Raw genomic sequence first — 18,207 nt, 5'->3', positions numbered from 1 at the left:
GTATTTCAATTTCATATATATTTTCAATTTTGGGATACAAATTTGGCTTCCATTTTGAAATGACATTATTTCTGGACATTATTATACATCCAATGGGATTATAATATATTGCATTAATATATTGATTTTACTTAAGAAGAAGATCAAGGATTAGCATATAAGATCTATAATTTAATTAAAGTAACATGAGGCTTAAATGCATCTTAACAAAATAAGAATTAACATTTAAATTACATTTGTTGAATTCATTTATCTTCTCTTTTTCAGGCTGGGTTATAAGGACAGCTTATAACCTTATAATTTAGTTGGACAACTAAATTAAATTGTTTTACTTCAGCTTAAAATGGGGAAAATTCAAATGTTAATACTTGCCTGTGGGATTTAGCTGTCCCCAAATTACTAGATTTTGTTTCTTCCAATGAGACAAAGAATTTTTTTTTTTTCTCTCAGGGAAAAACATGAGCATTTTTTTTCTCTTGGGGAAAAACATGAGTAACCTAAGCATTTTACACTTAGTGTTTAATTCCTTGATTATTGCTCTTTAAAAAAGTAAATCTCCATAGCAGGATATAATCTTTTCAATTTCTGCATCTTCAACCTTATTAGAAAATGTATACACATGCAAACACACACATATATCTTGGATTGTAGCACTATAACAAATGAACAGACCAATATAAAAACTCAAGGAATTCTTTCTTGTATATCACCATTTCACTTTTAGAAGTCCTAGATTTTTTTTTTTTTTTTTTTTTTCCTGAGACATTGTCTCTGCCACCCAGGCTGGAATACAGTGGCAGGAATATGGTTCACTGAAGCCTTGATCTCCTGGGCTCAAGCAATCCTCCCACCTTAGCCTCTCAAGTAGCTGGAACTACAGGTGTGAAGCTACCATGCCCAACCAAGTTCCAATATTAACTTATTTATTTCATATTTAATATTATATATAATATTAATATATTAATACCCATATAGATTCTCTTCATTTTCAATTAAATAATTTGTTTTGTTATTATCTTGATATGGGTTCATTGCCTGAATATAAAAGTCATCATAATTTTTCTTTGTTTCTTTTTTAACCTATCAAACATTTCTTAGTCCCAACCTACTACTGTTATCTACAAATCCTCCCATATTCTCAATATATAAATATGTGGTATTTAACTACTCACACATCCACAAGAATAAGCATGTCTTTAGGAGATGCAGCTCCTTGGATGTACCTGAAACAAATATCATAATAAGTGCTTTTCTCTTCCAAAATATCAAACACTGATGTTTGTTGAATTGATATTTACTGATCTCTGAGACAAGGTTTTTTCCCCCAAGCAAAGACCCACCTCTATCTAAGCAGACAATGGTTTTCTTTTCATATTCTTCAATGTCAGTTTGATAAAAGCAATATCCAATATAACAAGAGATGTCAGAAGCATAATAGTTAACATTTTTCGATATTTATAACAAAAGATGAAGAATTATATTTTAACTTTGAGAAGAACATTTTTCCTGGGAAAACAATTATCTAAACTCAGATTGTTGACCACAGGTTTAAAAGTCACTTTAATGAATAACAGATTGTCATATTTTTAAATGTAAAACATAAGGACAAAAAACAGATAAGTTGTTTAGGAACATTAAAAGGCAGTATCAACAGAAAAGAAATATAAGTGGCCAATAAAGAGATTAAAATTAGGCAATATGTGATGTTATTACCAAGAATTTCAAAGGCTCTCAAACTTTACAGTGTTTAAGAATCACCTGGGGTATCAGTTCAGAATATTAATTTCCAAATTCAACCCTGTGGAATCAGAATCTCAGTATTTTAAAGAGACTCTAGAAGAGATTTACACAGATGGTTCAGGGGTTGTGGAGAGAGATCAACCTGAATGTGTATGACTGACCCAAAAAGCGCACTCACATTGCCTGGCCACCTGCTGGAATGGCGCCTGACTTCAACAGGAAGAGCTGCACCTGACCTCAATTTTTTACTCATCCCTGAAGCCATCACTGTAAATGTAACTTCTCAGGAGGTTGCCAGTTAACTTTCCAGTTAGTTTTCAGACAACATACAGTACAATTAGTTCTATGTGTTGAGGAAGCAGTTGGAGTTTATAACCTGCACTCTTGCTTGATAAGAAGATAAAGTGGCAGGGTTGCAGGTGAATTTTCATGGACAGCAAACCTGGCTGATGCCTAGTATCTTAGTGCTGGTCAATGGGAAGAGGAGAAGGCAGGACATGTCTGCCTCTACTGATTGGCACCCAGTTTCTAAGTCTCCTCCAAAACAACCAATTCCTGAATTCAAACAAGATGATATATTAGTTTTTAGCTCCACTCAACAGCCCTATGGCTCCACAGGAAGAATATGTAAATTAATAATAATTGTCACTATTAAACATGGTTGGTGTTGACATAAATTGCTACTGGGATATTTAAAAGGGCATCTAAAAGCCTCTAAATACATGTCTTTGGAATCAAACTTTATGCTCTTGCAATTTGTCTGAACCCTAGAAAAAAGTCAGAAATAACTTAAATGTTGAATAATAGAAGATTTCGTAAATAAGTTACCACACAGTCTTCATTCAAATGATGGTATGTGTGTTTTCTCATGAATATCTACTCAAAAGTTATTGATATGAAAATTGTGGGATACAAAGCACTACACTGTATATGTCAACTCATTTCTTAATATTCACACATTAAATACATTTTTAAAAAGCAAATAAGATACAAATAATCGTTTTAAAAAATCCAAAAATAGTTGTTTTCCAGTAAGTCCAATAACAAATTATTGGTATTTTTCCAGCTTTATGTTAGGAGAACAAGTTGCTTCAGTAGTGAGGAACAAATACAACTTCATTTTGGAAAAAAATCAAACCTAAGTTATATGAATATAACTAGGGGCAGCTTTTACCTTGGGGCCAATTCTCATTAGTTCACTGCCAGAGGCAAATTATCTCCTACTCTATCTCATCTCTGTTGGAACTCTACTCCAAGCAAACTGGGATCCCTGCCATAGAAATCCCTACCAGCTAAGAGGTGAAGCACTGAGATTAAATATAAAACTTAAAGCAGTCCATTTGAAATGAATGTGATAAGTGGGTTCAACTATATTAATTAGCAGTACCCACTTGAACTCATCATTTTCATTTACCTTTACCTATATTTACTTATTTTTAAAAATCAGATCACTTTCAATAAGTAGTTAATACTCATCCTAATAATAAAAAGATTTCGACTTTTTAGCAAATATATATCTTCTTGCCTATATTATCTTTTCATGGCTAGCTAAAAATTCTTACCATGGTCTTCTGCGTACATCATAAAGGTCAATCTTGTTTGGAGTTCTACTATTATCAACCCATGGTGAAGCTAAAAAAAAAGAAAAGAGATATTAAATCAAAATATTAGACACGCTCTAAAAATAATGACACTTTTTTAAAAATCACAAAATGCAATAGATACGTAAGTTCACTTATGTACTTCAATGTTCAAATGGGAGATGTCATTTTTAAGCCCTCATAATACATTGCTTTAACATGGAAAACACCACAGCAGTACAAGAAGGAAACCAATGATAGTCAATTCTCTTTTTACATGTTATTTCAGAAATAAATTTACACATACAGTTTTTTTGGGTGCTAGCTTAATATGTTTTAGTAGGTGTCCAGAGGTCATAATTTTTTTCTCTCTAACAGAAAACTTATGTGCCACTAATGAAAATTTTGCTTTCAATTATTTTCTCCTTATACTTTCATTCAATGCCATATTCTCTTGGTCTATATAAGACAACTGTTTTTCTTGAGTTTTTATGTAATAGAATTTTACCCAGTCCATGTTAAAATGATAATGAAAAGGTCAGCTGTAATTAACTCCATAGAAAGCTGTTTTCTTTAAATTTATTGTAATGATACGAAGTAATTCAAACGCAGATTCAACAATCTTGTATGACTTTCACAGCCTTTATCATTTTGCAATAATCAGAAAAAACTTCATCTAATTGTATTGATTTTTAAATGCAATTAATTTAGATCTATTCTAATTAAATTGATACATGCTTTAATTAAAATGCTTTACAAAGCTTTACATGCATGCATACCTTAGACCTAATGAAAAAAATAAATGCTGATGAATTGGACGACACTTTCATGCTAAAGAAGTCCCTGTCCTTGAACATGTTAAACATATGACTCCTGGGTAAATGCCTAATTCATATGACTTACATTCCCCAATCAATTTCGTTTTTCTGAGGAACTACAGAAATTATGAAGAACTTTACTCAGAGTCAGGTTTATTAGCCAACTAAGATAATCTGGCCAATTAGGATACATCAGAAACTATATACAACTAAACTCTTCCTTGACTGTGAAATCTTTTTTCTTATTAGTAGCTATATTAAAAAATGATTTATTCATTTTAAATGACTAATCATATTTACACAAAATAGCAAGTTTGAATACAGCACTCTTCCAACCACCATTGACGCAGTCAATGTACTGAAATGGTGAGTTTACTGCAATTTGTTCAATTTGCACTTGCAGAACGTGAGAGTCTGCGATGTAAAATAATCCTTTTGTGTGTGTGTGTGTGTGGTAGCGCTAGAATTAAGTAACAAGCATGCGGATACATACAGCAGTTCACTTTCGTTATCCCTCTATAATATCTGACTCTCCAAGACGGGGTCTTAGCAATACCTAAAACTTTATAAAAATTGTATCCTTCTTTCAGTAACATGTTATGCCGATAATACATTTACTGCCGCTCAACTCCAAATGCACCCTTCTACCTTGCCCTATGAAAATGGATCTGAGCCTTTTAAATACTTTTCCTTTATCAGATGGCACATTTTCAAGGCTTGCCTGCAAATGATGCAAAACAGACACTGAGTGAGAAAAAGGATTTTACTTCCTTGTTCTGGTTTGTTTGCCCACAGGCTCTTGTAGCATGTGCTGCTGTCTGGTGTCTGTCTCCTGCACTGTCTGTATATTCTCCAGAGCTCAGCTCCTACAGTATTGGAGTTTGCCCAAATTGCCCACTCCTGCAACATGGCCAGCTTCACCAGGCTCAGGCTCTAATTCTGTCACCTGTACCCCTCCAGCCCCACCCCCTGCCCCAGGTATTTTTGTAGAGGAGAGCTTACAAGGAAAGACCTGGAACCTCACAGGGTAAATTTGCAGCAAATCCTATCAGTGTGATATCACAGTGACTTCTCCACCTTGGTGGGCCATGACCATGGCCTCTACAAGGTGTGAATCTCATCCTGGGAACTGGGGGATTAGGAGCTCTGCCTTGGGCCCTCTACCTCAACCCTAGAGGCAGTTGTTATTACATATTAGATTATGTAATATTATATCTGATAGTCATAAATCCTTTAGAGTTGTCTGTACTTCTAGCCAATCCCTTATTACTCCTATCCCCATTGTAGATAATTTTTTATTAAAAAATAGACTTTCCCTGTTCAAGATATTATATTTTTTCTGTCTCCTGATTGAACCAAGACTGACACAAACATATGGGGTAGATGAGAGAAGTGATTAGTTACCACTGCCAATATGACAGCAGCAATCCTGAGTTAAAAGTGGTGTGCAATGAATCTGATAAACAACTTAAAGAAATTGGAATTTGAAAGTTGTGTTTCAATTAGATATTTGAATTGTTTGCCAATCACATTCGTCTAGGATTTCTGTTGTCACTACCATTGCTAATTGAAATTAACTGTGATATATATTACTATGTTCAATAAAATGTGTATCTTTCTTTAAGGAAAGAAAAAAGTTAAAAGGCTATCATTTACAGTACGAGCCAGACTATTACATTGTAATATTGTTTATAACCTTCGGTGGTTTACATTTTAAAATATTAATAATCTTCTCTTAGAAGTTTTCTGAGATATTTACTCTTAGGTAGTAGCCCTTGATTAAACCAAATTAAGATATTAATGTTATGGTAAAATTGAACAACATAATTTCTTCTGTGATATTACTCATTCCCTTGTAAAATCCCATCATGTCATTTAAGTGGTTCATTCTTCATATACGCTCAGAATTATGAAAGATCAAAGAGTAAAAAGGCTAATAACCATACATTGTAATTCCCTGAAATAATCAGTTTCATAACCATGCACAGTGAAAGCTGCATGTTTAGAGAGGGAAAGAGAGCTTCCTAAATTCCTGTAAAAAGTGAAATGCTGCTCAGTTTAGATTACTTTTTAGTGTTCTAGGAAGATTTGGGGAACGGCAGAAGAGAGAACTGAAAATGACAGTTCACAATGTAGACATCTCCTTTTTGAATGTCATCATTAAAGGTGATAACAATGATTTACAGGAATGTTTTCCCCTAATCAAAAATGAACCGTTAGTGTGTCCTTTACTAAATCTACTGGTCTACCATTTACTTCACCTTATACATAGGATGTGTTATGGGTGTTATCAAATTGTTGATTTAAGCAGGTATTTACTTGTACATTAACTCAGAATACTAATATATGTAATAGGAAAATATTCTTGAGAAAGTATGCAGATTTTAGTGACATTTTCTGGTTAATATGGTCTAAAAATAATAGCAAAGTACCCATTTTTTTTTTTTATTTCAGCTGCTAGGAAAGAATAAAGCAAATAATGATGCATTGAGTACTGATTCTCTTGGTAGAAACATCAAATGACAGCTAATTGCATTTCCCAATTAAAAAGTTCAAGTGTATTTTTTCAATTCTAAAAACTTCACAGTCTTAGTCTCATGATAATTTTAAAAAGTAAATTTCATATACTCAACAATGCCATTAAAAGTCACTCCTGGTCCTTTGCCTAGATCTAACTGGTGGACCATTATTTTCAGTTTGTCTCAATCATCTCCTATAGAGTATTAGTCATGGCTCTGAACTGCAAGCCAAGATAATCAATTGGGACTATTTTCAAGCCCAAATTATTTCACTAAATGTGTACTGCATAGCTCACACAATTTCCAGAAGTTTCAATGTTGCTCAATTACTATCATCCCAGAATGGATTCTCCACAGTCCCTAATTTGCACCATGGCTCCAATAACCAAGTTCAGGGTAGATGACTGTCATTAGAAGAATGTGGATTATACCCACACCAATGTGCCAAAAAATCTAGGAAAGTGAATAGCTGGCCTTTTCAGATTTTGAGTTATCTGCTCCCGAATAAAACTTTTAACCCGGGAAATACTCAAAATACAGGAACAAGATTCTATGTTAGCCAGGGTGGCACAAATGCCTTAATGAAAAATCTGAAATCTTTGGTATCTTAGTATAGTAAAGTACTTCTAACTCAAATAACAGGCTAAGTTGTGCAGGATGTGGAGAGTGGTAGTGCATGGATAGATTGTGCTCCAGGCAGTTATGCAGAATCTTAAAGCTGGCAGAGCTTTTGTCGCCTTCAGCACTTGGATTCCAAGGGCATCCAGTACACTGGGCTTGCAGCTGCTAGATGGAGGGAGGAAGTGTGGAGAAGGCACACTCTAGTCCTAACAATCTCAGGCTGGAAGTCACACATACTACTTTCACTCATTTTCTATTGGTATGAACTTGTCACATGGTCCTGCAGAGACCAAAAGGTGGGAGAAATGTAGTCCCCGGCTAGGCAGTCTTTTTTAAAAGGAATTTTCCCAATGGAATGGGAAGACAGAACTTTAGTGGACAGCTAGCAACCCTGGTCACAGGTACAAATGAACAATTTAAAAATTAGTAACATCCAGTACCTATTAGAACATCAAATTTTCTGTACTCAGCAATGTCTTCAAGTAATCCACCATGGAGATGACGGAGATGAGGATAAGCTAAATTTAGAACCTAACAAATAAATAAAACATACCAGTATTAAGAATTATTTCTAGACTAAATTTTAGGTCTGAGGTGGCTTGCACAAGAAATTTACTGGTGAAAAGAACAACTGGAAGTCATCTGGGCATTGTTGTTGATGTTGTTTGTGTTACTAACGAAACCACAAACCTGGCCTGCAGAAATGTAATTGAACCCTAAAGCAACTTTTGGGCACTAAACTTGCACCAGGAACAGCAAGCTATAAAAGTTGTTTAGCCTCAAGCACACCCCTTCAGATGTGTCAGAAAGTGTTTTAGACAAGATAGTTACTCCCACAGAACACTACCAGAAACAGAGAGATGAGCTAACCAACAAATACAGCTTTACACAAGAGTAGGATATCTTTGTATTTCTTGCCTGATAGAATGGGATAGGGTGAATGGATCAGTGATTGTTCTATATTTCTCACTCTCATTTTACAGATGGGAGTTTTTATCATAGTTACGCAGCAGACATGACCAATGAATATTATATATTTGGGCAGCAATGGGAATAGGGTAGAGAAAGTAACTGGTACAAGGCTCTATTATAGGTAGTCAAATTAGCAAACATCCTACCTGATGGAGAGAACTGCATGTGACCCAGAGATCCTGGATTTTATTCATTTGTTGGGAATTTGAATCATCTACGGGGAGGAGCTGAGTATGTTCTACACGTGGGGAAAAATGGTATGCACAGATATTTGAAATGCCAGAAGAATGAACTGTAACAGGGCTTCAATATGCATTTCCTCCTCCTTCCTTCTAGTAAGAGTCCTCATGACTGTCCTGCCAGAAATTATACTTTTCAGTTTCTCTTGTCATGATGTAGCCATGTGATCAAATTCTAGTAGATAGGATGTGAGCAAAAGTGACATATGCGTGATTCTTCAATCACTCTTGTTGCCTTCTACTAATTTTCCCCTGTCTTCTTTTGGCTTCAAAAGTTTTATGATGGTATTGAGCCCATGTTAACCAGACAGATGAGGGCAACAACCTAAGGAATGGCAGATAGCTGAAACCTCAGTTGCTGGACGACACCATGGACCACGGTTACCCTAAGCACTGATTTACCTATTCGGTAGAAATTTTACCTCAGAGTATTTTTCAAATGTTTCATTATATTGATTATTAAGTAACTGAGTCAGTACCTTGATACAGATCAGGACTTTTCTCAATCATGCAACCTGGGTCAAGTATTAAAGCTAAGAGAATGCACAGGAGGCAAAATCTTCAAGGGGTGTTTTGAATAACTGACGGAGTACAATTGGAATGTTCGTAACACAACGAGATGATGAATGCTTGAGGTGATGAGTACCCCCGCTAACCCTGATGTGATTATTACACATTATATGTTTGTATCAAAATTATATACCTGCTATGTGCCCATAAAAATTAAAAATAAAAATAAAAAACTTTAAAAAAATCTACTTCACTGTATTGCTCTTACTCCCATATATTTTTAGGAGAGTTTTATTTTGTCCCCAAGAAACTGCTTATTGCCATATAAGACTTCCAGTGAGTCCCAAGTAAACGGTCCCAAGTAATCAGTTACTTTTGAAAAATAAAAATCATTCCCAGATGAAATTTTCAAATGCTGAATGTCTAAAGCTTTATGGCTTAGAATCATCAAGGAGATTCACAGGCAGAAGGGAAGACTGGAAAGCAAGTATTCCAGGTGAGTAAATGTTCATATGAAGAGTCTATACTCTTGTCATTTTGAAATTGTCTTCCCATGTTGGATCTAGCCTAGTGCAGAAATTAAAATCATGAATTTGGGAACCAGCCTACCTGGATTTTTCACTGAGTGCATGAATTTGGATAAATTATTTAACCTTTTTTTTTTTTCCCCCAGTAAAATGGGACTAATAGTGCTACTTACTAGGATAACAGCTAAGACGTAATGAATTGTGCATATAAACACTTAGAACCACATTTGGCATAAAATAAGCACTGCATTTACAGACACCTGAAACAGTATCACTGAGTCACTGGAACTACTTATAGATTAAAGATTTTTAAAAATAATAGATTTTTATAGGATATGCTTAGATGTTAACCACTTAAAAGTAGGTCCCTGTGACTGGGGCTTGAACATAGATACTATTTCCCCATCCGACTCCATCTCCCTGATGCAAGCTGGTGTTATACCGTCAACAAAACTTTCTAGGAATCTAAAAACTGACTTCATGATATTAGCCTCAGAAACCTCATGGAGAATACTGACATAGATGCGAGGACAAGATGGGCAAGATGTGCAGACAGGGACCTAGAAAACAGTAACTCTATGTTCCTTAATGTTCTCCAGCTGCTTGTTCTCCTTGTTTCATTTTTATTTAGAAACTGATTCTCTACAATTCTACTCTAAAACTCTCTTTCAGTTATAGTACTTATGATCTTGACTTGTTTATCCAGCTTAAAAAAATACCTATTATACACTATATACACGAAACTGTGTTAGGTGATATGAGGCACACAAATGTGTAATTAACTATCTCTCACTGCATAGATTGCAATGGTTTTAAAAATGGCATATGCAAAATAAATTCTGGAAGAATGTAAAATTCGCTATCTATTGTAACATATACAAAAACAAAATTATCTGAGAGAACAAAATAAAGAAAGATTGCTTTTGGGCAAGTCTTCATATGTTGGTATTTTAATGTATTTATTTTATTTTAATTTTTTTGAGATGGAGTTTCACTGTTGTTGCCCACGCGTGAGTGTAATGGTGTGATCTTGGCTCACTTGAACCTCTGCCTCCTGGGTTCAAGTGATTCTCCTGCCTCAGCCTACCAAGTAGCTGGGATTATAGGCGCCTACCACCACAACCAGCCAATTTCTGTGTTTTTAATAGAGATGGGGTTTCACCATGTTGACCAGGCTGGTCTCGAACTCCTGACCTCAGGTGATCCGCCTGCCTTGGCCTCCCAAAATGCTTTGATTACAGGCGTGAGCCCCCACTCTCGGCCTGCATTTTATTTTGAATGAACGATAAGATGCAGTCGACCAGAGATGGGCTCTAGGAACTAGGCACAGAGAGATACAAAAACAAAAAGGCAGATTTGTAGAATAGAAAATAAAACAAAAAAATTAAAAGGGGAGAAAATGTAATACAGGGGTAAACAATGAAGTTTGAACTGTACATTAAGAGATAAAACTGAAGATGTAGATTGAATTAGAATCTTTGGATAGTCTCAGTGTCATGGTAAGAGAGCCAGATACCATTAACTAGACAATGCCAGCTTGTATAATTCACCAGACAGCTGATAATCCAACTCTGGAGTCTCAGTCTGTTGCTCAGGCTTGAGTGCAGTGGTGTGATCTCGACTCACTGTAACCTTTTTCCCCAGGTTCAAGCAATTCTCCTGCCTCAGCCTCCTGAGTAGCTGGGATTACAGGTGTCTGCCACCACGACTGGCTAATTTTTGTATTTTTAGGAGAGATGAGGTTTCACTATGTTGGCCAGGCTGGTCTCGAACTCCTGACCTCAGATGATCCTCCCTCCTTGGCCTCCCAAAGTGCTGGGATAACAGGCATAGGCCACTGCACCTGACCCTCCACATCATTTTGAAATAATTTTACTAGCTCTTTGATTGCATTATATTTTAGTGTGTTTACAAGTTTTCATCCACCTATGAACTCCTCCAGAAAAAAAATCTTCTCTTACTGGTATTAGAATCCTCAGGATATCTCAGTTTCTTCAGAAACAGGAGTTCTGCCTTGTTCTTATCAGTCTTTCCTCCTTTGTCCAGACTTAATTACACTGATTTAATCAAATAATTTTGAATTTTAATTTTGTTTCTGGGCAGTGAGTCTCGGTATTTAGGATATTCAGATGATATTCCTCTATTGGTGGAAGAATGACTTTGATATTTCCACTGTAATATTTCCAGAAGTTTTTTCTTTTTCTTTTTTTTTTAAATTATACTTCGTTCTGGGGTACTTGTGCATAATGTGCAGGTTTGTTACATAGGTATACATGTGCCATGATGGTTTGCTACACCCATCAGCTTGTCATTTACATTAGGTATTTCTCCTAATGCTATCCCTCCCCTTGCCCCCCATCCCCCGACAGGCCCTGGTGTGTGATGTTCCCCTCCCTGTGTCCATGTGTTCTCATTGTTCAACTCCCACTTATGAGTGAGAACATGCGGTGTTTGCTTTTCTCTATTTCCAGAAATTTTCTCTAACTTATAAACAATGGGCAGAAACCCACACACAGATACATGGTATTACAGCCAAGGATAAATCACCACAATTAAAAAAATAAAAGCCCTTTTAACAAAGTGGATTACTGGTAATACTGAAGATGCCAGATAATACGCTTAAAACATTTTTACTTAAAGTGATACCTGTCTGTCAGCAGGGGTAGCAGTCAACAAGGACAAGTTGGGTAGTTAAATGAAATACTCAATAAAGTAAATGGTACACAAACACTTAATCCTTTAGATGTCCCATAATGCAGTCATTAAGTGACTTGGAAATAAGCGTGAGAACAGTAAGTTCTATGAGGCAAGTGTTGGGGTAGACTTACTGGGAAATAATGTTAGATATGTGCTCCACAGAGAAAACCATGAAGTCTGACAGAGAAACATGTTTCTTATTTTTGTAAGCAAATACATTCAATTAGATGACAATAATGACATAGCTAAAAACATAAAACAAACTATGATTCCATGGGAACAAGTTTCCTAGTTTTGTAAGTCAAACTCTTAGATGATGGTGATAGTGATAGATTTCTTTGAAAAGTTTGTATTTAGCATACCTGAGAAGGTGCTTGAAACATCTGATTTTTTGACAAAAAATCTTTTTCATTTTTCATAATCAAGTATACTGAACATAAATGAATTACACAGCAAAGATGTTCTATGCATCTAAAAATGAATGACATAAGTATAGAAATTTGTAACACATAAAAAAGAAACAGATTGAGATATGTATCTTAGAAGCTGAAAACAGCTAAAGTTTTGTAGCAATTCCTATTTACATATTTTGCATATAGTGCTATCCCCAGTCAAATCACAAATGGCTCTCATTTTCATATTGCCATCCCTGTTTACCTACTCTAATCTGTGAGCAATAAAATCAAATATTTAGTCAGTTTAGGTATGACTGAATCCATGGCTGACCATAAGGTGAACAATTATTACAACTCTGTAATAATCTGTGAAAAATAAGTCAGATTCGGGTAAGAGATAAGGTTATACAAAATGCAACAAAAATGCTACAGAACTGCCTTCATAATCAGGATGAATTCAGAATTTTAAAGCAGTATATCATCCTTTTGTGTATGCGTAAGTTGCATCCCCCACACAATACAATTGGTGGACAGTATATAGCAAAGAAAACCATGTAATAGGAAACCAGTGCTTGAGCGTAAACAGAGCTATTTGTACCTTCTTGTCAACACCTCAAACTTTGCTGTTCTAAGTTAAACTCATCACTTTACTCCCAAAATAAAAACTTTTGATTGTTAATTTTAGTAAACAGCTTTGATATTCTCATCCATTCAACTTAAAAAATGATACTCAACTTAGACTCTACGTCAGTCATTAAATTCATGTTTTTAAAAAATGAAGTCTGATATCATCATTTCTATTTAAGAATTCTTAATTCCTACTTGATCCCTTGTTCAAATCTTTAAAATTCCACGTCTGACCATTAAAATAGCATATCCTCTGGTCAAGCTTCCCCATGTCTTTCTCCTTCTAATCATAATAATAAGTGCTTTAATCATAGTATTACAGGGCCCAAAATGTTTGTGGCACTTTGCCTACACATTAAATCCCAAACCATTCTGACATGCAAGGCCATATAATCTACCATTAATAAACCTTTTGATTCAATATTACTTTTTCTGTAACAAACTACTGGATTAAATGACCTCACTAGTCTCCAACAGTAGTTGTTCATCTCCTTGTATTTTTACTTTATGCCGTTCTTCCCGCCAGAAACATTTTGCCTTTTCTTCTTCATTGACTTGATTTTCAATCCAAAGTTCATAAACCTCTTTTATGGCTCTGATCTATAATTACCTCTTCTTTTTCAAAATTCCTATAGCAAATCTATTGCTACTGTCTATTTAAGTGACTTGGCATTTAATCATTTAATAATTTGTATTGCAATCTAAATTTAAGATGTATTTAATTTAGATGTATAAGTTTTGACTCCCTAGATTTAAATTTTCTAAAAGGCAGATATAACTTGTTATTTTAAAACACAAATGTGCATATAGTAACCATAGCAGAGATGCTTTTTGTTCCCCAATATCTGTTTTCCTCTTCTTAGTACAGCCCCCTGCCATTTAGCTGGATATATGGCCATTTTGAAGGTAGCTATGACCAAGAGACCACTAAATTCTGGCCAGAAACAAACAAAAGAGAATGCTTTATGTGATTTCCGGGAAGTTCCCTTAAAAACGGGGCACAGATGAACACCATTCTTTCCTTCTAAGAAAGAGCACAAGTAACAATAAGGCAGAGGCCATGCTCAGAGAAAGACAGAGTAATGAGATCTGGGGTGCCGACCCCTTATTTGTATAGTTTCCCTACCTGCCCCAGTCTATGTTAACTCTGATTGACATGAGTAAAAACGAAACTTCCGTAGTGTTAAAAACCACTAATATATACGTTAGGTTCCTTTATTATAATCGCATAGTTTTGAAATTAACAAATGAGGTAGGGTAGAGAAAGAACAAATAATAAGACATTAAGTAAATTTCATATGGAGATGAAGTAGATTTTTAGTTTTTTCTGTTTTTTAATAAATACAACTAATTGTCTAAAAAAAGAATAAGGGCTGGCTACGTTGGCATTTCAATGAGCTACTGATTCCTAATAACAATTCCAATTACTGCAACAATTGGTACAATTTCAGGAGACATTAACAGGTGAAATGACCAGTTTGTACCTATGGTTTTTACGATGAGTAAGAATTCACAAAGTTGATAGCTATTGAAAGCAGTTTTTAATAGCATTAAAATTAATTTATATAATAAATTAAGAGCTTCTGAAGGAAAGAACTTGCAAGATAAACTGATTTTCCAATGAGCACATATTCAAGGAAGACATCATTAAATATGAGTTCCTAATCATATCTATGCCATGAGCTAGCTGTATGACTAGGGCTAGTCACTCTACTTATCCTGCAAAACAAAGACTGTAGATGTAACAAATGCTACAGCAGGCTCTAAAGCAGATAAAATTAATGCTTGCTTTGGAAATAATTTTGTTCAACCATCCCAAGTTACTGATGAAGAAATAGGTACAGAAATATAATATGACTTAGTTGAAGTACTAAGTGATGCTGAGGACAACTTTTATATGAACCCAGAACTCCTCATACTCTACCTACCTTTCAAGAAGGAGAGGAGAAATAGAAAGAAGAGGGTGGAGAAAGAGGAAAAAAAGAAAAAAGAAGGGAGAAGAAAAAGGACAGATACCAATGATTTTCATAGCTTATTTCCATATACATCAACAAAATTATAAAGCAGGCTAATGTTCAGTCCACGGACAGACAGCAAGAGTTTAAATCTCCACTAATTACGAAACTACTTTTTTGAGTCAGCACTGCATAGGCACCTTTATATTACGCTAGCTCTAGAGATCTCACTGGAAGTCAGTGTTTCTACATTTAAATGATTTGATAAATGAAAATAATGAGAGTACTCTAACTTTCCCCTACATCTGGGCAATATACTCCAAACAGATTTAGTGCTTCTTATTCTCTTAACAATTCTACAATTTAAGCATTGTTATCCTCCTTGTTTCACAGCTGAGGTCAATGAGGGTTTTCCAAAGGTCATCATCATACAAAGTTTACTGGTGGAGGTGGGGTTTATATTCTGGCTGTTTGCTTCAAGAATATAATTACTGTGGAATCTAAAAAAGTTGATCTTGGTTGGGTGTGGTGGCTCACACTTGTAATCCCAGCACTTTGGGAGGTGGAGGTGGGTGGATCACCTGAGGTCAGGAAATCGAGACCAGCCTGACCAACATGGCGAAACCCCGTCTCTATTAACAATAAAAAAATTAGCCAGGCATGGTGGCATGCATCTGTAATCCCTGCTACTTGGGAGGCTGAGGCAGGAGAATCTCTTGAACCCAGGCGGCAGAGGTTGTAATGAGCCGAGATTACGCCACTGCACACCAACCTGGGCGACAGAGTGAGACTGTCTCAAAAAAAAAAGAAAAAACAAAAAGTTGATGTCATAGAATACAGAGTCTAATGGTGGTTACTAAACATTGGGGTGGTTACAAGGGAGGAAGAGATGGGGAGATGTTGGTCAAAGGACGTATAATTACAGTCAGAGATCAGGAATAAATTCAAGAGATCTAGTATATAAACGGTAACTAGTTAATGATGATATATAGGCCATAATAACTATGTTAGGTGAGGCTTTGTTAATTAGCTAGATTTAACCATTCTACAATGTGTATGTGTGTGTGTGTGTGTGTGTGTGTCAAAACTTGTACATGATATTGTCTTTCAATTAAATTTTTTATTTTTCATTTTAATTATTATGGGTACATAATATTGACAGGGTTAAATATATATATATTGCTCACCTGCCTCATGGTATGTGACTCTGCTTTAAGTAGCATATTAATAATCAACAAGAATATATTTTAGATTCTGTTGTGAATCAGAAGGTTCTAGTTCCTGCAAAACATTTTATTTTCAATAGCTCTGTAGCAAGTATTCGCTTACAAAAATAAAAATCGGTAGCTTACAGAATTTAAAAATGAAAATTATAAAATTCTATATATCTGGCTGAATAGGCTTTGCTTGTTCTTTACAATACTGTGATGTAATGGGGAAGCTGACTTTCCGATATTACAAATATATAGAAACTGAAAGCCTGAAAGAGAAGTTTGATGAATTTAGCAAAAATATACAAGACAATCAGTTAAGCTTGCATTTCAATAAAAAATAAATACCTTCTTAGTAAAAGTGTATCACAAATATTGCATGAAGCATACTTACACTAAAAGGTTCTTCATTGCTTATTTGAAATTTACATTTAATTGGACATCCTTTATCATATCTGGCAACCCTACAGAAAAGTGACCTAAGGCCATCAGCTAAAATCCATCTCTTCTGACCAGTTTCACTATGTGGTGTTGTTGCCTGACTTTATGGCTTAGTCATGTTTAGATTCCTTCCAGAGTTCTATTTCAGTTTCCTTGTCAACCCACTGTAAGCTTCAATTATGTTCTTTAATGTCCGAGATAAAGAGAAAGCTGCATTTAGGCAAAATTATTCTAGTTGACATGCACTATTGTAGAAATACCTACTGTTCCCTATTTTCAAAGTACTTTTCATCATACTATCTCATTGATCACAATAACCCCCAGGGGATAAAATGAGGAGTTATTAATATTCTACTTTTCAAATTTGATGATTAGGTCTCAGAAAGTTTAGGAGACCTACCTAGGTTCTCACAGCTAGTAGGGAGATCCTAGCCTGAGGGTCAAGTCATCTATGTAAAAGTTCAATTAAGTAGAAGTAACATATATGCTGTTTCCACTTACTGTTAAGATAATTAAAATACTGAAAGACTATTTTTGACCTCTGGTTTAATATACAGTAAACAGGGGTGAGTCCTTCTATATTATTTTGCTTCTATCAAAATGATAAAATCAGAGAAGTATATATAGTCTGCCAAAAAATGTTTTAATCACGTCATTTAAATAAAGCTTTAAACTTGGTTGTTTTTGTGTTAAAAACACAGTCTTACAGAAACAGAAACACAATCATACACTTTTAAAATTATGACATTGTCTCAATGTCTTTACTAAAGACTTGGTTCTATTATATCACTATTGTCAGAAAGAGCAACTTGGTAACAGATTCACTAAACTAAAATCGATTCAAGTGTATTCTACAGCAGTCAAGTGGGCTATTTTAAAGACCTTCCTGTAATAGGTAAATGAAATCAGTCTCTTATTTGGTGAGTCCATTTGCTTGCCAAACTCTCACTTCAAACCTAGGTATTATGAGTGGGCACAGGGTTGCTTCCCCAGCTAATGTTCTGGAAAGACTGATGCAGGACTTTCCTCAGTCACTGTGCCAGCCAGAGATCTCTGGTCAGTGATGCCCCTGCCCAGTCCTTGCTTGGGCCCGGGTTCACTACAGGAGACACCCCATCTACTCTGCCTGCTGGTCAGCACCGGGCCTGCACTCCGGCGAGGATCCCACAGCCACTGAGACTGTGCACCCAGCCTCTGGCGGGAGGGGGTGTGTGAGCAAGTGAGTGCCGAGTTCCGGTCTGCCATTCCAAGTGCTGGCACAGAAGTGGGCTGTTATGTGGGGCTTGTGGCTACACAAGGCATGTCGTAAGTGACTCCTGTGGTGGACTCCGGCACCTCGAATGGGGAAACGTGCT

The 18,207-nt window shown here is 35.6% G+C and overlaps 1 protein-coding gene across 3 annotated transcripts in view; it reads right to left on the bottom strand.

Moving 5' to 3' along the window:
* The window catches only part of CACNA2D1 (calcium channel, voltage-dependent, alpha 2/delta subunit 1), a 440,506-nt gene that overhangs the window by 121,525 nt on the left and 300,774 nt on the right, over window positions 1-18,207 (bottom strand). For all 3 annotated transcript variants that reach the window (XM_011927691.1, XM_011927692.1, XM_011927693.1), the window contains exons 7-8: window positions 3,303-3,372; window positions 1,173-1,223 (exon numbers count right to left, since the gene is read on the bottom strand). In XM_011927691.1, the coding sequence (XP_011783081.1) occupies window positions 1,173-1,223; window positions 3,303-3,372 (121 nt within the window). The remainder of the gene's footprint in view (window positions 1-1,172; window positions 1,224-3,302; window positions 3,373-18,207) is intronic.

This window comes from Colobus angolensis, unplaced genomic scaffold, assembly GCF_000951035.1.
Source record: "Colobus angolensis palliatus isolate OR3802 unplaced genomic scaffold, Cang.pa_1.0 Scaffold74, whole genome shotgun sequence".
NCBI classification, from domain to species: Eukaryota; Metazoa; Chordata; class Mammalia; order Primates; family Cercopithecidae; genus Colobus; species Colobus angolensis.
This window is presented reverse-complemented; position numbering and strand designations above follow the sequence as displayed.